The sequence below is a fragment of the Larimichthys crocea genome, chromosome XXIV, assembly GCF_000972845.2.
Source record: "Larimichthys crocea isolate SSNF chromosome XXIV, L_crocea_2.0, whole genome shotgun sequence".
NCBI classification, from domain to species: Eukaryota; Metazoa; Chordata; class Actinopteri; family Sciaenidae; genus Larimichthys; species Larimichthys crocea.
In genome coordinates this window covers 11,057,555-11,081,068 of record NC_040034.1, presented here as the reverse complement: position 1 = coordinate 11,081,068, position 23,514 = coordinate 11,057,555, and the positions used below count along the sequence as shown (strand labels likewise).

The 23,514-nt window shown below is 38.7% G+C and overlaps 2 protein-coding genes across 2 annotated transcripts in view; both read left to right on the top strand.

Annotated features, from left to right (window-relative positions):
* Positions 1–23,514, top strand: part of mnat1 (MNAT1 component of CDK activating kinase) — an 84,835-nt gene that overhangs the window by 11,247 nt on the left and 50,074 nt on the right. The window contains exon 2 of the mRNA XM_010734160.3: positions 17,351–17,435. Within this exon, the coding sequence (XP_010732462.2) occupies positions 17,387–17,435 (49 nt within the window). The 5' untranslated portion in view covers positions 17,351–17,386. The remainder of the gene's footprint in view (positions 1–17,350; positions 17,436–23,514) is intronic.
* Positions 2,234–5,446, top strand: six6a (SIX homeobox 6a). The gene is made up of 2 exons (XM_010734163.3): positions 2,234–4,044; positions 4,958–5,446. The coding sequence occupies exons 1-2, from the start codon at positions 3,473–3,475 to the stop codon at positions 5,121–5,123; spliced, it is 738 nt and encodes a 245-aa protein (XP_010732465.1). The 5' UTR covers positions 2,234–3,472; the 3' UTR covers positions 5,124–5,446.

The window sequence follows — 23,514 nt, the reverse complement described above, 5'->3', positions numbered from 1 at the left end:
TAGTAAACAGGAATCTAATGTTATTTCACTTGAATTTGAAAGCTAATTCATATTTTTGAGGCATAAACTCTTAACCATGAAAACAGCAGCTGACAAAACATTTTCTCTTACTAAAGGTCTGGAGCTTTCAGTCATTTTGCATGATCTACAACTACAGATGGAGTTTGACACTGAAGACTCCAATCTTTCCACTTATAAGACCTCTTTTTGTTAATGTTTTGCTTCTAAATTAAACCTAGTGCTTCTGTCTAACATCTACAAACCGAATTACAGGAAAATCTGACAATATAGAGCAAAGTGCAACTCTTTCTGCAACACGATCTGTCAGAAAAGTGTTAAATTATTATTTATTTACCATCATACTCTGAGTTGTGGTGGATTGCATTGTATTGTCAGGTGTCCCCTGATCTCCAGGGTTTTTATTACTTTAAATCTATATGTAAATAAACAAGGGAGTCTTTATTAAAATATAAACCGGAGATCATTTAAAAATCAAACATGTCTAATATATATATTTAAAAAAACAGCCTCAGAATCTGTTTTGTGTGACAGAAGACTGGCTGCAGATCCATGTAACAAACAAACAGACAAAAGGAAGAAAAAAAAATAGATGTTTGAATGAGATCCACTGTGTTTCTGTGCTGCGTGTGCGGGGATATTGGTGTCAGGAGGCCTGCTATCTCCTGACACAGTGACATAGGCCTGGACTCATTTGGAGACAGCAGAGTTCATTCGGCTGTATCACAGTTTATTTAAGATGACATAATATTTTTTTTAAAAAACGATAGGAGCATTAAACGCCAGCAGGCGTGCGAACAATTTAAAATAATAAGCGTCTTAAAACTGGCTCTTGTGCGGAGTTTTCCAGAAGATTAACACGTGCAGAAGTGACCACTTGTTTATTAACACGAACTCACTGCGAGGATAAAAAATGTATCCAAACCTCTTGTTTATTTTTTATTTTTTATTATTCTATAAATGTTTAAACACACCCTATAAACCCAGACGTGTTGCTTACAGAGCACAGTCTACAATTGTTATTTCCAGCCCTCCGTTTAAGAGATCCAAAACTCAGCTATATTTTATTGATGCGCTCTTCCTAGAGGAAAAAAAAAAAAGAAGAAGTATTGCGGCTTGTAAATTTAGGTTGGGACTGGCATGTCTGCAGGGATGAAATATTCACAGGAAGCTAAATATTTCAGATGAGCACCTTGTCAGGCGCCCTCGCAATTTACTTCCACTGCTGCAACTGATGGAGGTTTTGTTTTGTTTACCAATATTTACCGCCTGGCGTATAATATGGCTGAATTAATGATAGTGACCACTATCTGCTATAGTTTAAATTAATAGTTTAATTAAGATAATGCGTTGACAAACAAATATTAAGAGATGATCTGCAAATTCTTTATTATTATTATGATTTTTTTTTTTATATCTGTAATATGATGGTGCCGTCTCCAGTAAACCAGCAAGAGAATGAACAGCTTCCTGTGCAGAAGGCATTTCATAACCCCGCATTAAGAGTGCATAATTCATGCAAAAAGAGCCCGAAGGGGGTTCAGCTCGGTGTGTGCGTGGTGTGCGTGCATGTGCACGCATGCATGTGAGAGAGAGAGAGCGGAGAGAGAGAGTGTTTGTGTGCGTGTGCGTGCGTGGGGTGAGGAGGAGGGGTGAGCAGGATAGGAGGAGGGAGGGGTGTGTGTGTGTGGTTGGGTGTTTGGGGGGGGGTGGGGGGGGTCCCGGTGGAAGATAAATAATATCAGGCTTTTCCGTCAGAATGAACTTTATTACTGTATCCAGCCATGAAATAATCTGACCCGACACTTCAAACCATCTGCGCTATCTATCCGCCCTCTTATTTACTAAATCAGCCTGTGCACAAAACGGAGTGTGTCTGATACTAAAGCCGAGTAGCCATGACAGGGCCATGATAATCCTATATAAAGGATACACAAATATAACGTTTCTCTCTCTCTCTCTCTCTCTCGCCTGCTCTGTTTTACAGCCATCACAAGTCTGCAGGCATGTAGGCAGCAGCCTCCACCTATACGCTCTCATGCTGTCCGCACCAGTACAACCACAGCAAACCAGTAAAATAAACCAGGCTGCACACACACACACACACACGCACACACACGCACTTAGTCTAACTCTTCAATTAGCCTTTGTTTTCCTAAAAAAAAGACAATGTATTCATGCCCCTCGAAAAAAAAAAAAAAAAAAAAAAAAAAAAAAAAAGAGCAGGCATCATCACAACTCTGATATAATTTATTATGTTTAATAAATTATCACTTTGTGAGGTTGAAAAATGCGGGGAAGCCTCGACTTGCTCTGTTCAAGGTTGCGCGTCTGCATTTGATTGAAAATTCACAAGTCCTGTTGAAATAAAAGGCCACGATGACCCTTTTCAAAGATTTCTACAGCATCGAAACACATCGGTTTATATGGTTAGAAAATATGTATTAGACATAACGAAATACAGGCAAAAAACTAACAAAAAACAGCATATATTAAAAATGTTGTAGAGAGCTGTGTAAGGACTTATGATGGGAATATTATAGGAGTATTATAGGGCCTGGTGATACGGGATTAAAAAGCCTATCATAAGTGAGGTCACTAGCCTATAAAAAGACACATTTTATTAGGCCATACTCATACAATAAATATGATATTGTCCTAAAATTATTATTATTATTTACTGATTATTGTCGCCCTCAGGGTTTGACAGGGTAGGGTGTCATTTTGCGGCGTAAAGCCCGTTTGAAGAGCTCTAAAAGGAGGCTGAGCTGAGCGCGTTTGCCTGCTTTGGCACTTCACTATATAGAGTTAAGGGTCTTTCTTTAACACCGCCCGCCGCACAAAGGCAGAGGGGTGTTTGGAAAGCACGGCGGGGCAGCTAAACGTTTGAAGACACGAAGCAAAAAAAAAAGAAAAAAGGTCAAAATGTTTATATTATTTTTGAAAAGGGAGGTGCTGAGATCTCCTTTTACGCCTGATTGGCCGAACTTGACAGTGATTGACGTGCATCCATGGCAACCGGGCAGCCAATCTGCCAAGTCCAATAGGAAATCATCGGAGGGGGCTTGACTGTCTTTTTCTCCCCCCTTAAAAAATACATCTCGGCTCCGGCTTTAATTCTTTCGTACTTTCAATCCCAGCCTACCTTGAAAATACGCAGCGGCTCCGGCTTTAATTTCCTCACACCTTCAGCCCTTTGCCTGCCAAGTTTGCCAAGCCTGAGGATGCGGTAGCCGGTCTTTCGCGTAGCATCGTTCCTCCTCCGCAGTGTTTGCGGGGTGTTTTTTTTTCCCCCACGGCTGGTCAGACGATTGGTTCGGTAACTTTGGGATTGCCTTGTTTTTCTGGGTGTCTTGGACCGCCTCGGCGCACGGAAGGAAGAAACGACGCGGAGGAGAGAGGGAGCGAGAGACAGGAGAAAGGAGGGGGAGAGGGAAACACAGGAGAAGCCTCCATGTTTCAGCTGCCCATCTTGAATTTCAGCCCCCAGCAGGTCGCCGGGGTCTGCGAGACTCTGGAGGAGAGCGGGGACGTCGAGCGCCTCGGCCGCTTCCTCTGGTCGCTGCCCGTCGCGCCAGCGGCCTGCGAGGTCCTCAACAAAAACGAGTCGGTGCTGAGGGCCCGGGCCGTAGTCGCCTTTCACACGGGCAATTTTCGCGAACTTTACCACATCCTGGAGAACCACAAGTTCACCAAAGAGTCGCACACGAAGCTGCAGGCGCTGTGGCTCGAAGCGCACTACCAGGAGGCTGAGAAGCTGCGGGGACGCCCGCTGGGGCCGGTGGACAAATACAGGGTGCGTAAGAAGTTCCCCCTACCCAGAACCATTTGGGATGGAGAGCAGAAAACCCACTGCTTCAAGGAGAGAACCCGGCACTTGTTAAGAGAATGGTATTTGCAGGATCCATACCCGAATCCCAGTAAAAAGAGGGAGCTTGCACAGGCTACAGGACTTACACCCACACAAGTAGGAAACTGGTTCAAAAACCGCAGACAAAGAGACAGAGCAGCGGCTGCGAAGAACAGGTGAGCGACCAGCATCCTCTGGATGGTTTCTGATCATGATAGCGACAGAAAAACAAATTATTTTTGGCATAGTAGAAAAAAACAACAACAACATGCATCATGCCTCAGTATGTGAATCGTGTTATTTAGCGGCTGTTCACTTTAATATAGAAAAACAGGCCCCACTGTTCTGTTGTAATAAGTGTTACTCACGGTGTCTATAATACCATATTTTAATGCACAAAATACGCAATAAATCTCTAATTATCTTTTTAGATAGTTGTGAGAACAAAGCTTTGTATAAATATACTTTAATTAACATCATGCAGCCTTACAGAAGCCATATTTCCACGTTATTTTATACTTATTTGTTTGTCAGTGCACCCCAGTAGGCTGCTTGTACGTCTGTAATGATAATAATATAATATGTTAAATTTAGTTTAATAGATAAAATGCTGTAATTTCCACTTACAATTGTAGTCAATCCGCTGAGAGGCCTATTATCACCGTGTGGGTCGAGGTCACACTGCTGCTGTTGGTCATGTTTAATACAGATAAAACAGCCCATAATTTTCCAGGTGGTATTTATAGTGAGTGGTAAAAAGCTACAGTAATTAGTGAGCTCTTCCTGATATTATCCTATTGTCCATTTTTATTGTAAATAACCAGTCTTGCTGTGGTGTACAATAAAATATATTTTTTATTATTTTTATTATTAGAAGAGGTGCACGTAATTTTATTGTAATGTGTAATGTTTTTTTAGGCATTTAAATAATTGAAACAATGAAATAAACGGCAGAAAAATATAAAATACAAAATAAAATGATAATTTAACCCAAATAGTTTTCAGAAAATTAATAAAATAAATAAAAAGGTGATGGTTGAAACGTGTTTTACGTCATCTCGTCCCGTCTCTCCGTATCTATCCGCGCAGGCTCCAGCAGCAGGTCCTGTCCGGCGGTTCGGTTCGCTCCCTGGCTGACGAGGACGGCACCGTGGACCGCCTGGGTAACTCGTCCAGTCCGGAGGCCAGTCTGTCCAGCAAAGCAGCCGCCTCGGCAATCTCCATCACCTCCAGCGACAGTGAATGTGACATCTGACGGGCAGATTGAGGGTGTTGATGAATTTAAAAAAGAAAAAAAAAAAGAGGGGATGCGACTGAAAGACAATCTAATAAAACAAGTCATAGTGCCTGCGATGAGTTATAAAAAACACACACACACACACAAAGTGACATTTGACGGGTGCCAAAACATGAAGGGATCTGTGATCTGCGGTGGACTGTCCGTCCTTATCCTGTTAGGCCTACATTGTTTGTTTGCGTTTTACCCACGTGTGGATAACTGAACTTAATACGGACGAAACAACATATTTGACGGACTAATAAACCAACCAACAAAAAAGAAGAAACATTTAAAAAAAAAAAAAGATGAAGGCATCCGAGCGCCTAACCTGCTGTTCTCTGTGGGTATTTCATGTTGAAAAAGAACTGTGATATTTTTACTTTACTTTCAAAGTTTTATAAATAATGTTTATTTGCCTATTTAAAAACGATCTGCTCTGTCTCTTCTGAATTTCATATTCATTTGCTTGGTGTTTTTAATACTTACCTTGTACACAGGTGAACCTGTTGAGCATGCGCGCTTTAGTGAAAATGTGTTTCAGTAAAAGGAAAAAAAACCCGTAAAGATAACTTAATAAAAATAATTGTTGGTCAAGAGAGTATAAAGTTTAGTCTTATTTTTGGGGGGTTTGCTGTGATGAAGTGATGATTACAGTTTTAAAATATTCTTTATATATATTTATATTGGTGATTCTAACACTTTAGTGCTGTATTCCCTGACACGTTTCAGAGTTAAGGCATAATTGGCTAACATGCTTTACGCCCTGTAATGCAGGGTGACAGCGAGAGGTCACAGAGAGGCCGACTCACTAACCCGGATGATCTGCGAGAGAGATCATGGAGATCAAAACACAGCAGATTGTGGAAATAGGCTTTATTCGGGCCGTGGAGGAGGAGAGACAATGTTCTCACATCTTTGCAAGTGTCTATTTTCCCAAGACTCCCTTTGTTTTAATTTAGTAAATAGGCCGTGTACACGGTGCAAATTAAATTAACATAAAAATGGCTGCAACTCCTCTTATGATGGTTGATTCAACGTAAGATTTTGTGTTGCATTAACGCACACATTTTAACTGATTACATCTGTTTGGGAAAATGTAGTTTATTGTTTTTTTATTTACTAATTTAATTGACTTTGTGCTCATACTTTAAAAAATCAACACACTTTTTGTAGAAAATTTTCCCCGTAGTGGTTTAAAGCTACTCATTTTTATTTCCTGTAGTAGTCTGCTTTTTTTATTATTATTAGTAGGCTATTGTTTTTATTTGCTGTTAATGTATGCAGCGTCTTCACAAGCTTAAATCTGGAATTACAACATCCCTTTGCAGCCTGAAAACAATTTAATTAAAATCTATTTACCAAACATTTCTACTATAAATAGACATTAAATCCAAACAAACTGCCTACAGTGAAATCTTAACAGGATAAGAGCAAAGTGAGCAAAGCAGGCTGAAGCAGAAGTTAAAGCTGAGCTTTTCCAACTGATGGGACAGACACCTGGTTTCATCCAATTTGCAATTAATTAGGCTACAGTAACTTCTGAAACACACAAAAGCCTTTCAGCTTGAACAACACAGAAGCTAAATCTGTATAGAGAGCGAGAGAGAGAAAGGGGAAACAAGTGAAGGGGTTGTGAGAGGGGGGTGGTCTTATTTTTATTTTTATTTTTTTTTCCTGCTGCTGCTCCTCTTTCAAACCGCAGGGACAAAATGGCTGAATATTTCCGTTTTTTTCTATTGAAAATAAGGACGGCCGGGAGACTAGATGAAAAAGTCTTTCTCGCAGTCAATAAGGTTGTCAAACTGGTCAGCGGTAATCAGTGCTAATGATGGGTCTGGGGTCCCTGCTCGGACAAAAGGGGCCCTGCTGCTGTTTTGTAAAGGGAAGCGACTGCGGGTCCCTCTCCAAAGAAAAGCCTCCTGTGAGGGTAGTCTGGGGCACGGAAATCACAACTTCTTCAGTGTGTGTGTGTGTGCGTGCGTGTGTGTGCTACTGTGTGAGCTCATGGCTTGGCCTATTAAAAGGATTTAATTACCAGTTGATTGTTTTCTGACTAGCCTACTCATATATGCAGCACATATGTTTCAGTCATTTTATAAATGATTGTGCTGCTGAAATAACAGGCTTCATCTGTGTTTTTTTTTGTATTGTAGAGACAAGCATTTCATCTTGTATTTGTCTGAGTGTATGGTGGGCTGAACGTACTGCAGGTATTTCAGCTTCACAGTATTTTGACAAGTTAAAGGTTGTCAGATAAGTGTGGTTAACTTGCGCGAGTGGAGGTTCAGCTTCGGTTGTGATATGTGTTGAAGGGCACGCTGCAGCCTTGACTACACTGTGCGTCTTTATTGTTATTGAATGTGTCAGTGTTGTACGAGTGCAAGGACTCTGAAGCATACTATAGTTTGTCAACATAAAGGTATGCACAGACGTGGCAGCCTGATATTTGTCTGCAGAGCTTGTATTTTAGCACACTTGGTAAAGCCTCAAACTTTATTTTTTAGGAACATGATATAAAATGAATTCAATTTTAATAATAATGTGTTTTTATTACATGGCAAATTGGGTCATCTTCAGTAAAGAATGTGTGAATGAGTAAATTTAGAGAGGGCACTTTCTACATGGTCTTCTCTTTGCAGTCCAAACAGGAATTTCTAAGGTGAGAAGTTCTCATGACAAAATGACAAAGGAAGGACTAAAAAAAAACATAGCTATAGAGTGAAAATAACTTGTCATCCTGAAGAAAGAAGATCACATATACGAGATGCTGTAGAAACGGCCTTGTACAAGCGTCTTCTTCAGTTTTTCATAGAAAACTTGGCACTTTGTACTACAACAGTTTTATGAATCATTGCTTCTTTAGTCACATCAACAGACACACAAAATTAACTGTTTAATGAGATTTTTTTTTTTTGACAAATGTTTGCTATTAAAAAACAGTTTTTAATAGCCTATGCAGAAAGATGGTGGAGTCAAGCATCTTTGAAGCATCTTCCACCTTTTAAGCATCACACCTCAGCGTCTGAAAATCAACCACCACGATTTGCTGATGTTCAAAACCTTTTTTACCCTGTAGATCTGTCCTTTCTCGCCACCGTTTGGGGTGATTTTAATTATTTGAGATCACGACGAGATGATCTGTTGAGATGAACTGTCTCTCCCCTGTGAAACCTGATTCATGTCTGTCAGGTGGTATAAAATTGTAAATGACATAGTAAAAGATTCATTACAAAAGTTCATCATATGCTGAGCAGTCGTTTCAAATTTAATGGACAAAATCAATGCTACTAAACAACAAATTAGAGCTTTATGTAGTCAAATGGTTCATCATTCAAACTCAGTAACAAACGTCATGATATATGTCACTGTATAATAATGGACAACTGGAAACATGCAGATAATTTGTTCAGAAACCAGTTAAAAATACAGCAGATACCTAATCTGGACTTGGTCACTAAACGTCAATAAAATGGAGCTTTTTTATTAATCTGGGAGTAGAGTGTCGTCATCCGGAGGGATGTGTTTGTTTTTATACTATGTGATGCTCTGCAGATACTTCAGTGGTGGAATGTAACTAAGTATATTTACTCAATTATTGTAATTGTATTTTTAATTCATACTTCTTTATACGTCTACTCTACATTTCAGATGTAAATATTATGTTTACACTCCACCAGGTTACATTTATATGCAGATTCATATTGTAAATACAAGATACACTCAGTGTCCACTTTATTCCAATACAACAGTTCTGCCTTGAGGTCTGCTTTCATGCCTATGATGTTCAGTGTTGTTTGTTTTGACACTGTCTTCATTTTAAAAAAAAAATAAATCATATGTTTTAGCACTGAGGTCATAGTTAGTGATATGCTGTGCTTCATTTTGTTGACGTGTTTCTAATGTTCTGCCACAGGACAAAAAAAGATAGAAACCCCTTTAAATATAATTCAGTCCAGTGCAGCAGCTCCTTGAAGTATGACCTCAATAATAATTGAATTTACACAAAAACTGAACATTATAGAGAATTATAAACACATATGTTATAGCAGAGCTGCAATAGATTGTGCAGGTGTATATAATAAAGTCAGTTTAAAATCAACCACTTACTCATGATGTATTGTTATAGGTGAAGCTAATATATAATGTAGCCAAAATGAGCGGCTGCAACATTAGTGATGCTTACATAATACATGATTTTGAAAGGGGCCATTCTGCATAATGAGTAGTTTATTTTGATGCAAATACTGCTGTCCTTTTTACTCACATTTTTGAATAATGACTCCTATTTGTAACAGAGTATTTCTACACTGTAGAATACTTTTACTTATAAGTAGATCTGTTCTTCTTCCACCACTGGATCCGTCCACACTGCTGTGTGTGTTTGTTTTTGTGTTTTTTTGCACGTCTACAATAAATAAGTACTGTTGCATAATAATAATAATAATATGTTTTAAAACTGCAACAGTGGAGGGCTAACTCTGACTGTCATGGCGTCACATTTTCCCTCTCAACACGCCTCCTGAAGTGGTCGAGGTCACTCAGCAGGGGAAACTTGTCCTTTTCAGTCTGGCTTTTGTTCTCCACCCTCTTCGTTTTTAAACCAAAGCACTCTCCATCCTCTTCCGCACTCCAACAACTTTTCTTTTTTTTTTTTTTAAACCCCCATTGCTTGTTGTTTACAAGGTTAAAGCAAAACTCACTGTGTGATCCTTTTGAAATAAATCACCATCAAAATAGTTTGTTCCCGGGAACAGGGGTAATCAACAGCGGTCTACTCGTGGTGCGAAGGCCATGAATTTATATCAAAATATTAATTTGAAAACCCCTATTTTGCCCCTCAGTGTTTCCCAATATTGCAAAAACAGCTATTTCTTTAAAGGCCTTGTGTGTGCTCAAGTGTGTGTGTGTACTTCATCACCTGGCCGATGTTTTCTTTTCAAGAAATAAGAATCAGTCTCATTTATGATGTGTAGCTGCATAATCCTCTGAAGGCTTCACTGAATTGAAATCAGGATAAACTGAAAAATGGAAACTGCATGCTTGTGACGCCCCCTGGTGGTTGTGATTTCTTACATAGCTCCACAACTTAAAAGAATCCAATGGTGTTAATCCAAAGTAAACAAGATAAGATGTAGTCAGATATTAGATGCAGGATATTATACTAAAGTCATATTTCAAGATACTAACATTGAACTGAATTAACAACACTGTTGAACCTCACTGTGACCTCACTGGCAGATTAGATTCTGATTAGATTCAAAGAAGGAGGTTGACATAATAATAATAATAATAATAATAATAATAATAATAAGAAGAAGAAGAAGAAGAAGAAGAAGAAGAAGAAGAAGAAATTACTTTAATGTGGCAAACCTAAATTGATTAGTTTTTCTGATTTTGTAATTTGGTTGAAGCTTTGTTTCAACTTCATTTTTCTGTTTGGAAAAACTTCACAGCTACATCAAGTATAAATTATAAAAACCTGACTCTCAGGTTAAATGTCAGTCAGTACAATATTTTCTTCAGCCACAATCCAATATGTTACTTAATGTGACTATATAATAACATTATTTTGCTTTTTTACAACTTAATTTTTACGATGAAGCAAAGCTGAATGATCTGTTATATAAAAGTAGAAATATTTTGTTAGTCATGCTATAAATAAAGACTTTTTCTGCTATGTACACAGAAGCAAGAAGAAAAAAAACACCTATATACTGTATGATTGGTATAGAATATTGTGGCCTTAATATTAAAGTGGCAAGTGAGGATAATCAGAGCTTCATGAAACTGTACAGCCACAGAAAAGACACCAAAGGGCATTCAGAGGATGGATGGCTAAGGGGAAATCTGGACCATTTACTGCTCAACATCCAACCACCAAAAAAAGCACTTGTTATATCTGCAAAATGTTTTGTTACCAGTTTGCAGCATGGCTTTTTCTTTGGTGTCCCTCAAGATCTTGGTATTGTTTTTTGACCATTTTTTAAATGACTAGAAATACTTGAGCTGCATCTCAAAGACACAATTGGTCTATGTTAGGGAACGGTGGTTAAGGCAAAATTACATACCCAGATGCATGTGTTTGTCCACATCTTCCCCAAGTTACACAATAAGGCACTTCAGCGTACACTCTTTTTGGATTCATCTCGAGGCTGTATGTAGTGCAAACACACATACAATTTAAAACTACGCTGTCTAATTTTGCTACTTGACTGAAGATGCAAACACTACAGAATGTACAAATGGGCACTTCGAGTTACAGCAATTGTGATTTACAAATGCTTTGAGCGATCAGGTTAAAAGGCATGTCAAACTCAAAAGATATATCTAACAGTCGGCAATCAAATGTGTTTTTATTGCTTATATTTTCATTGTTACGACTTAATTGATATGAGGCATTTTGATGTATTGAGTGAGTACATAACTGATCAAGAACTTTCAGTCTGTTCCACGTCTTCTCTCTGAGAAATCCTCCTTTGTTTCTGATCTCAGTCAGTTTGCTGCAGTTGAAGTTAAACAGTTCTCAGAAATTCAGCATTGACCTTGAACAAAGAAGAACATGCAAATGTTTAAGGTGTTCCAGCTGATCAGTCACTGATCATTATTGGTCAATATTACGTTTCTAAAGAGCATTTGTGAAGCTCAGTCTAATGTCTCTGGCTGCCACCGTCTTGGCAATTCTGCCTCTGCTGGCTCCCCATTGGTGGAGCTGAGTGGGGTAACTGAATCCTGTGTGCTCAAACAACTGCACCCACCTGTGAATCAAAAGACCCACAATCCTCAATTTAAACTTTAAACTTTAATTAAGAGGAAATGTTTTCTACTTTCCTTCTCCTGTTTTCTGGCTCCGCCTCAACTCTCGGTTATTGACAAAGTTTCCTGGCAGACAGTAAAGTAAACTGCTACAAATTATACCTGGTGTTTGCTAATGTTTGCTCAATTTGAGCCCGGCTGCTCGGATTGTGAGATCAGAGCACTGAGGTATGTTAGTGGTTGTACCACAGGCGTTTTAGACCACTGGGAAGAGGGCACAGGCGTATGCCGACTGTAAGTGAAGACAGTGTCGTGCCAGAACCGGAGCTGGGCAAGCAGGCAATGTGACAGGGTTCAATAGCCTCTATCTTCTGTGAAAAAACAGAGGATGATGTTGACAGAAGAAGCTAAAAAGACAAAACGGAGAAAAAGCAACCGAGTAAGAAGCCTCCCAACAAGAGTCGATGAGAGCTTTGTAAAATACTTGTTAGCAAAGTCGTCACCTGGTCACCTGCCTCCTTCTGATCAAAATATAATCATAACAAATACATTTTACAATTGTGTATATTTATGACAGTGTTACTGCATCTGAAACTGGGGGATCTAAAAAGCAAACGGGGGAAAAGGGTTTCTCCAAACTGTGGCCACAAAATTGTAAACATCTGAAATATAATTGTAAGCTTTAACATTAAGGTTAATTAATGCACTACAAACTGGGGTGTCCACATACTTTTGAGAGTACAGTTATTTCATATGACAGTCTTTTTGTCAAATCCACTTCTCAACATATTAACCTGTACTAACAAGCTGTAGTAATGATGCATACTTTAATATTAATTAAGTTAAATTTGTAATTGTCAGTGCTTCTCTGCTATTTTGGTGCTTTAAACCAACGCATGGACTATATATATTTAAAGATTTATCTACTGAATTGTAAATTATGATTACATTTGGCTTCTGTTCTTGCTATAACAGTGCTTAGTAAATCTCAGTATTCTTAATGCACTCATCGACTCATTTAAAACAATAATTTTTTTTACAGAAACTCTCTGATAGTTTACTACTGGGAGCACTGTGGTTGACTGCCTTGTCTTTGACTATAATCTTTTAGTTATAATTGGTTATAATTATAGTGTCTTTTATTAGGAGAATTTTACCTATAAATAAAAACATATTTTCTTCCTCCCAGTGCAAACAAAAGCCTGCAAAGTTCATTGCTTCGAGCTCACAGGAATGAATGTAATCAAATCAAATCAAATCAAAGTTTATTTGTATAGCCCAAAGTCACAAAGTACATTTGCCTCTGAGGGCTTTACAATCTGTACAGGGAGTGACACCCTCTGTCCTTAGACCCTCAGTTCGAGTGAGGAGTAGAAATTATGCCCCTTGCCATAGCTTCTCTAAAAGTCTTAAATTCTCTCTTTATAATTGCCCTGCATGTGGAATAAATCTCATATCGGACTACTTATTGATCACATTCTGGTTCACACAGTGGGGTTGTTCAGGTACGAACTTCAGGAGAGCTCTGTAACTTGGTCTCAAAAGACATTGATTGGCCCAGTTTAGTTCTGCTTCAGTCACGTTCATTTCAGACATCGTACATTTTTGCAGGCGGATCAATCAATCAATCGATACATCGCTCCAACCTTAGCCCATCTGCGTCGCTTACAAAGCCGCTGTTTGTTAGCAGATACAATGCAGACAATGTGAGGTAATTATGAGTCCGGTCAGTCAATGTTTGTATGACCAGGCTGAAGAGCAAGAAAAAAAAAAGTTTTAATCGAAATGTCAATACAACAGTGCAAAAATACTGCACTGAAGCAAAATGACTGATTAATATTAATGGGAGTAAAATGTTTAAATGTAATCAGTGAGGACTTTATTTGTAGTTTTTGTGATTTACTTTCATATTTTGGGGTTTTCAGGTCTTTATCTTGAAATGTTCCATAAGATAAAATATTTTAGGCCTGTTAATATTATAATATATATAATAAGGCTTCCTTTTAATGTTACAGTATATGTTGTCATTCATTCTACAGCAATGTATCCAGATGCAGGGCTAGATTAATCCACCAGGGGGACTCAAAGTGAAAAAGGGGGCTATGGGACCCCCAGGTCCCCCCATCCCTGACCTCAAGTTAGCGTGCAGTCATTTCATAAAACAAAAATTTACTTCAGCTGAAATATTAAAAGTATCGACCTTGTGCGTGAAAAACATTTTGACATGTCACAGTAAAAGAAAAACATGCGTAACTGATTAAATTAATGAATCACTGTCTCACTGGGGCACTTGAATAATACAGTCATTGTTAATATTATTGGCATCACTTGAGCTTTTCCTGCTATAACAAGTGAAACATCTACTATGAAAAAAAAGCCTATTATAACTAGATGTGACACACAGCCTCTTTATAAGAAATGGCCTCCAGATTATGTTTTGAGCCAAAGGCAGTTGTCCCCTGAAAATTGCATTATTGGTGAAATTCAATTAATAATTCGTCATATTTCATGAGCTGATTTTTGGTGTTTCCTCCAAACGAAAGATTTGCTGTGTAGTACTTTATAATTCACACGTGGAATTGGAAAGTTTTTTGTGACACATGTGAGCAGTACATATCTGTTTCACACTATTTTACAGTGAGGACAAAGTATAGCCCAGGCATGCCAATGTGTGGTAGTTATTGCTTAAACTTTGTGTCAGTTCAGTGGGTGTAGTACTGTGTGTGGCCTCTAAATGGAGACAGTGACTAAAGAAAGAGACTTCCCAAAGAACTCTATATTTTATCCTGATATGAGTCGAGGTCTTATTATAAAAAATATGCTTTTTTTCTGTGGCACATTCATTAATATTCAAACATGTTTTTCACAAACTAAAACACTGTAGCTGAATATGTGATTCTTTAATTATTTATGTACACCAAAAAAGGATGACGTGCAATTACTAAGTAATACCTTTTCATAAAGAAAACCAGTGTGAACATTTTTTGTTTTGTTTTTTCTCTTTTTATGATCAACTGTGATTATTTTCTTCTTAAAAAAAAACAATGTGCCTGAGATTAAATAGTTTTCTCTTCTGCTGTGAGTTTATTTTTATGCTATTTTTATATTTTTTAAATTGTATCCATCATGTATATTAATTAAATTTTTAGTTCAATTATTCATTTTATTTTGAATTAAAAAATATATTTTGTTAAATTCAGTATAACCACTGTGACAAATAACAATGAAATGAACACCAGCATGACTTAATGTAGCACGGTTAAATTGCCCAATTACTTTTTCCTGTGTTAATCATTTTACCATTATATATAGATACAGTATATATGTGCATGATACAAATTATCCAACATGCATTTCCAAATACCTGAAAGGTATATATATATAACGGTTTGTTTTATTTCATTATTACTTATTATTTAAGACTATCTTACATTTTTTTCTATATATTTTTCTTATTTATGAATATTTTCTTATCCACCTTGTGTATTGTGAGCAGCATTAACAACTGAATTTCCCCCGTTTGGGTTATAGCTCATCTTATCTATACATATCAGTGTGTGTCTGTACCTGTATTTCTGCCTTTGGCCACAAGGTGGCGCACACGATCCACAGCAGAGAGGAAACAGCTGCAGGGTTTTTCCTCTTGTCATGTATGACTGCATGAGTAGATAAAACCGTATATGAAAAGCCTCACAATTAATAAATCAGAGCACATTTGCCTGAGAAGTTAGACGATTTGAGTTTTTTTTTAACCCATTCAGGCTTATTTTAAGCCTCCAGTTAATGAGCGAACAGTCAGCTCGCATTCAGAATAATACCAACAGTAGAAAGAGCTCCTTAAATATATTTCAGATGTATTAATAACATGTATACAAACAAACTACAGGTAAATTTGGACCTGAGTGTAAATGAGCGTACAGCATTACTGAGCAGAGGGTGTGAATGTACATGTGTAAGAAAGTGTCGAGGCAGAGCAAGGGCACCAGTTGGGATTTTAACGGTCTATATTTAAACTCTCTGGTCTCCAGTTTCTGCAGCTGTCGCCAAGTTTAAGTTCAGCACCTTGAGCCTTTCTCAGCCATGTTCTTGGGTCATAGTTATAAACCTGCCAAACTCAGAGACAGAGAGAGTGAAGCGGAGACTCTCGCCTGGCCTTCAGGGTCATATCTCCTGCAGCTTCAGAAAGTCCAAATTGTCCCTGCCTAATTATCAGCTCATCCTTATCTTACACACTCGGCATGACTTTACAATGCTTCACGCTATGTCACAGTGTTCCTGTACGTCTTCTAACATGCTCCACTGTTTTATTGTTAAAAACGTGTTTGGATCTTTGTCCCCCTCTGTTAAAATCACATTACTACTCATGATTCAGCGTGTTTCTGTGCTATACTTCATGATTCTGCTTTCTAATTATTAATTATAGAATCAAATAATTATTATAGTAGATAATGAAGTTGCAAGCCGCCCCCAGATTTCCCCAAAGTCATACAACATGTTCATGTAGCTGTTTATTCTGTCTGTCAAACAATATACAATACAACCAACACCACCATCCACCAGCATTATATTTTTTTACATGTTGTAAACATATTTATAGTTTTAAGTCATAAAACTGAACTCAATAATGTCCATAAACAGCTGAACTGAATATATTATATATCAGCAGCAGTAAGTGAAACGTTTAGAGGTGATGACCGTAACACACACTATGCTTTTCATATACTTTCCCATAACAGGTAGCAAATAAGCTAATAAAACACAAAAGGAAGTTACTGTAATCAAATAACCTCTGATCTAGGTTTTTACAATTGTTGTGAGTTAAATACTGTTTGTTTAATAAGTAATATTACAAATATGGCTAATAGGAGCACAGCAGTCTGAGCTGTTGTCACTGGACATGTGTTACTTTAACTTTTAGTGTTTTTATCCTGTATCATGCTTCAGTTTAGTGCACAACATTTTATCTGTGTTATGTGCTGTTTATGTTCGTGTTTTAGATTGCTTTGAATCTGTTTGTGTGTGTTTGGGGGGCTGAATTAATGAATCCATAACACATAATGCATAAACTGTTGTTAGAAAATTAACTGTGTTACATGATTTTACATAGTGTTTTGAGATTCATGATGAAGCAACTGTATTTTTATTGTACACTGATTTAGTTTATAAATGACATTCAGTACTACTACTCCACATTATCTTATCAATTCAATTCAATTTCTCACACAGTTGCATCGCTCAATCTTAACTAGTTGCTATTTCTTTAATCTTCAAACTAATATTTATGCGTGAATGTTTAGCAAAGTTCTTTGTGTGGGTGTCAATTTATAAAATATCTTCAAATCCTTTAAATTAAAGTTGATTCCAGTCAAAGCCTGGGTGTGCTGACGTGCTGAATGTAGCTGTTAAATCTTCACGGTGCCTCTAACTCATCTGCCACTTCTCCTCTGCAGGCACCAGCAGTCTGTTTGAAGACATGTAGTAGGAGGATGATGAGAAGGCGTCTTCTTTTCTTCTTTTCCGACACTCCTTTGATGGGTGAGTGGATCCACGTAAATGTTTTTCCAAATGCAGCTTCAGTAAAGACGTTTCACTCATTTTGGTAGAGCATGCATAATTAGAGCTGACACATATGATAAACATGTTGCCCATTATGACAGAAGATCCTACTAATCTAACGCTTGAGGCTGTATTTTGTAAGTAAAGAGTAAGATTAGATAGATAGATAGATAGATAGATAGATAGATAGATAGATAGATAGACTGACTCTCTCTGCTTAAGTAGCGCCTACTGTCCAGTGGCAGCTCTGTGCCTAATAACAGAGCTTAGCTGGCATACCAGAGCCGGTGGCACATTGGTGTAGCGGTAACTCAGACAGAGCCTGGTAATTACCACCGGCCGCTGACACCATGCTGCAAATGCACCAGTCAGCAACTGAGAGGACCAGTGGAGCATTTATACCTCTCCCTCTCTGCTGCCAGGAGGCCCTGGTGATCAGCCATGGCACACATGGTTAAAGGGAAGAAAGTGCCTCTCACCAAACTGCAGAAAGAGAAAGTCTTTTTTTCCCCTGTCGCTTTCTGCATCATTAATAAAAGTCTGAGTGTGGGAAGTGAGTTATAATCTGTTATTTTGCCCCTCTTTTGTTGTTGCACATCAAAAGTCACCCCCCCCCCTTCTCTCCCTCTCTCTCTACCCTCATCTTGGACACACTCGACTGGACCATAAGCACCGAATGAGGAGTCATGAAGGCTTTCTCTCAGGAGAGGCCCGCTGGAAAACATACTGCAGGGCCGGAATGGGAAGTTTATTTTGCTTGGTGCATGAATATCTGTGGGATGTGGGGCTCTGTGCACAGAGGGGCTGCACTCTAGTTTCTGCACAGAAGAGTTCATCACTGCAGCACCCTCTCCTCCTCCTCCCTCCTCCTTCCTCTATCATTGTCTGAGGAAATAATCTCAGTTCATCCTAATAACTCCTAATTCCTCACACATTTTAATTTTACGCCTTCTCTTTTCTCCTCTCCTTTCCCTCCCTGCTCTTCTATCACATGCAGGCTAAAATAGACCCGGCAGGATTTCTCTGGGCCTTTTGTCCCTGCTCAGGGAGACGTTTGGCACACAGAGGATCGTGTTACAACTTTCATTTCCTGAATATTTTTCTTTTCTTTTTTTTTTTCCCCCTGCGTGGAACCAAGAAGGGCATTTTATCCCTCTCTGCAGTATGAAGATGAAGGGCAAGGGGAGCAAGATGGCAGCTCAGATTCGGGCTGCTGTCACTCCAACTTTCGGCAAACAAATAAAGTACAAACTGCGTATAGCTGCAGGGTCCTGGTGGAGGGTAGCTGTGGCTCGGGCACAGCGGGGGTGTGGATCATAGTGTGTTAAGTTAGGGGGGGCTCAGTTACTTGAGCTATTTGGGAGCCCCAGGATAGGTGAAGTGGTGGCCCTCGGGAGCGTGAGGTGTATTTCATTATCCCATATCCCATACCACTTCCTCTTGTTGTGTCTGCCATCCCCTGCCCCTCCCCAAAATCCCCTTGAGCCTGGAGCAGTGATGTGTCTGTGTTTAGACTCATGGATTTTTTTGTTGGCTGGGTATAGAAGCAGAACAACAAGCAGTATAGTGGTAACAGTCTGCAGAAGTATCAATTATTGAATCCATTGTGAAATTATGCCCATAATATGATAATAATCTTGGTCGTTAATGCTTTAGTTACGTCTGGCTCCTTAAAATCATCCGTCTAGGCTGGTTTATGTTCAGTGGATGATAACAGACAAATCTCTGGGTACAGTAGAATAGATGTCTTTGTTAAAAAAGGTTAAGGTTAATGTCATATACATATTTTTAAGTCAGTAAATTTCTTTAAAGGTTGAAGTTTTCTTATTGTCAACAATGAGAATAGACGAACATATGTATAGTATCATATCTTAACACTATGGGACCTTCTTTCTCCGTTTGTCGCTCTCAGCTCGAAGCCCATTTGTTCCTACTAAAGACGTAAACCTTTAAAAGCAACTTGCAAATTCTAATTTAAAAAAAAAGACTCAATAATTTCCCCAAACATCTCGACGCTGTGTAGTTTTTATCAAACGTTACTCAAACAAAAGTAAATGTTGCATTTGTTAGGGACTACTTTCAGTCATTAATTACTCCATCAGAACGGCATGTGTGTGTGTTCACACGTGTGTCCAGTGTCACAGTGTGGCTCATTGAAGTGTGTTTTATGGTTTTTGCAGTTTTTAAGCTCGAAGGTATGGAGGAAAAAATGTTGGTTTTAATCTTTTTCATGGCATTTGTTGACAATAAGTTAAATAAATGTTTACATGTATATAAGAATATCACTACACTTATATTATAGTATAGATTTTCATCATATTTCCATTTCCAAGAGAGTCACTCCAGGAAAAAGAGCAGTGTGGATTTATTTTGTTTGGATTCTTTATTATCTCATTTCCACTTTTTTTGCATCTGAATCTCAATTTTTGAAATTCATACTGTTCATACGTATTGTGTGCGCCCTGATAACATCTTAATCCACTGTGTCATTAGGTCTCATTGTCATCCGGAAATAATTGAACTGCAAATAGTGTATAAACATATCAATGCTGACATGCTCCTTCACTAACATGAACATGTGCACTGTAGTTTATTTTGAGTCAATTCCAGATACACCTTCCTGCCACAGTAAACACTTACTGGAGCTCCAAATGTGTATTAATCCATAGCTGAAAATAGTCCCCCCAACAAATGCACAGTTTACTCTTGTTTGAGTAAAGTTTGCTAAAACATGGGCTCAGATCTGAGACAGTGACAAATATAGAGAATGAATCCAGACTTAAGATTTAAACAATTCGCTCTTCTTTCAAATGTAAATCGGTAACATTTTCTTTGAAAGCTTTTTAAGAAAGCTGTTTTATTTTACCTGGATTGGTTATTTGTAGTTGTGCCTTTATTTCCACTTAACCATCATAGTAAACTACTACTAATTATACTCATTATAGCATTGTTTTTAACTGCTATTGCCACCTTAATGACTTAAATCTTCTCTTTGTATCTGCTTTATGAGACATCCACATATCCCATCACACACTGGAAGAAATACTCAGTGAAATTGTGAAGCAAAGTCTGTGGATCTGTTTGAATTTGGCTTTCAAACTGAGGAAATCTGTCATGTCCTCACAAAAGTATTAAAAAAAACATCCCATACTGAAGTCACTTTCCTGATCAAACATATGAGACTAATGCCACTATCAACTTTCTCCCCAAGCTCCAAAAATATACATATCTGATTCTCAGCAACCAGAGCTGGGTTTTGTCTCTGGAAGAGTTTGTTATATGAGCCCGTGCCTCCTGGCCACATTTCTTTTATACAAGTCCTCTTTCATAGACCTTACACACACGTCTTATCTTGTCCTTTGTCTTTTCCTCTTGTAACGTATTAGAAATTTCCCCCCTTTCATCAGGTAATGTATATGATGCTGTCCTTCATTTGACATACAACATGCTATTTAACACCCTAATAGGCAGGGATTGTCTGCAGAGTCTCCTCCTTCTCGTGTCTGAACTCTGGGTCATGCATCACTCATCCCGGCTGGAAGAGAGAGATAAATATTTCTTTCAGCTCTGTCACATAGAAGCTTCCTGTCGGACGAAAAGGCTTCCTATGCTTGTGAGTGGAAGCTGTCTTTGGCCTCGCTGCTCCTGCATCAGTATAATTAATATTTTTGTAGGCAGAGCAGCATAATCCCCTTCAGATCTGTAATACGCTTATGTCATAGAAATATAGCAGACGCCTGCGGCGGAGAAAATGTTTAGTCAGTTTTACTTTAATCAGTTGTATTTCCTCAGATATACACACTCCATGTCTGGTACACATGAGTACACACACACACACATACACACAGCCTGCATCTGCCTCTGGGTACGTCCAGGCAGGAACATTGTCAGATCCATGCATCATTGGTAAGAAAATCTCTCTACCCTCCCTCCCCTCCCTCAGCGCCAGCCCTGCCCCTCTGAGGCAAACCTGAAAAGATCCTTTTGTCCCTCATCACCCGCCTGCCCCCCTCCCCTCCCCTCTCTCTGACACACACACCCCTCATACAGCCTGTGGTTATGGATACCTGGGACTGTCTCGCACCCGGTCTCGCATGTGGGGTAAAGCTACCTGCAGGCACCAGACCATGGAAAGGCAACCAAATGTTCCTCAGCTTTTGGGATTTTGTCCTCTATAAGAGATGCACGCTGACTCTGATGCCAGAGAAAACATTAGGCCAGACGGCGCAGACTCATGCAGGCTACTCTCCATGTTTATTTGCACGCGTCAGGGCCCTTCCTGCTGTTGATTTAGAGCCACTGCCACTTATGCCTATGTCAAATGAAATGCCCTTTTGATGACTCGCACTCTGTTTGCTATCAGCAGCTGTTGTTACTGGCACCGGTGTGCTTTAGGCTGACGTTACCTCCAGCTTTTGTCATCTGGTCTATAGGCTGGAGCACGCCTACTACTTGTTGCATAGCTGATGAGAGGGAGACGCACAGGCTGATGCAGCAGATAGATTTATGGCTGCAGACCTTGTCCCACCGGATTCGGAAGCGAAAGATTCGGGCATGATTAAAAGCACTGTCAGAGTTTCCGCGTTGGATTGATTTTAGTCTCTCGCACATCCTGAAGGTGACTCTGATAGCCTCCCTCTGTCATGTGGCACAGAGCCTGTTTAATCCTTGCTGTGTCTGTACCCTGCCGGACATGTTGTCATTAGATTAACAGGTATGAGGAGTCACTTTGGTGGCTTTGTGATCACCTGTTTGTTAATTTGTGAATATTTAGACACACTGGGTGCCAAGAGTGAAGGACACGTGCTGTGGCCAGAATTATATTTGATCTACAGGACCTCTGCTCTCTGCTGACCTCTGCTGAATGTGACATATGGGCAGTACTGTAGGATGGGGTTAGGTGTAGGCTATCATAATAAACACATTTATTTAAATATACTGCTAAATACAAGTTAAACCATTTGTATTTTCAATAAATCGAATTGTCCGGGCTGCAGAGGGCTATAATGCAAAATGCTTCAGTGTACATCAGTGGTGTAAAGTACAGTAACTTAAAATTAAAGTACATTTACCAAACTTAGTAATATATAGTAATAATAAGGCCCTGAAAACATGTTTTCTCCACCAGTTTCAGACTATTTTCAGCTAAATTTAGAAAAAAAAACACATAAAATATTTATGTTTTTGTGTTTTTGTCTTTTGTCTTCTCTCTAGTTTAAAGTGTTCCAAGTGTTAAAATGTGATGTCACATATTTAATTTCATTAAATCAGGATTTAACAACATTTGAACAATTAAAACCTGCTGAAAGTTTGCAGGCTGCTGTCTATCAGATCCGATCAAACCACACCCACGAAGCCCTGATGAGTTTTTAAATGTGAAACGGTTAACAGTGAATAAACAATACCCAGCTGTGTTTTATCAAACTTTAACTTAAATAGCTACAGAGAAATACTTCAGATTTTAAGTGTCAAGAGTTTCAGTACAATTTGGAGGTGTTTGCATTTATTTGCATTTTAACTACTGTACACTTTTAGTCCACTACAAGTCTGGGGGAAATATTACTTTTTATTGTAAATTACTTTTAAGCTATTTGGACTATTACGCACTTCCTCTCCACTCCACTTCATGGGGGAAATATAACTTTTTACTGCTACACATTAATCTAACTCTTTGTAGGTTTTTTTTCCAAATAAAATATCATAATTTAATAAATATAGTGCATTATTATACAGTTGTAGATTAAACAACCACACAGTACATAAAGTAGTTTCACATCTGCATCTAATCATCCAATAACATCATAATAATAAAAGACTGACAGGGACTTTAAAATGCTATTTTTACTCAAGGAAATGATCTGAGTATGCCTTCCACCGCTGACTCTTGCTTATTACATTAAATAATATAAAAACAAGAAACACTGACCAAAAGCCTGCTGATGTAAGGTCTGTTGAGGACAGCCAGACAGACACATCACTCAGACAAGCCATATGGAAGTCTGTGGGTGATAGATGGGGAGCACAGGCCCGGTGTTTTTAGTAGACCTGAGGGGCTCAG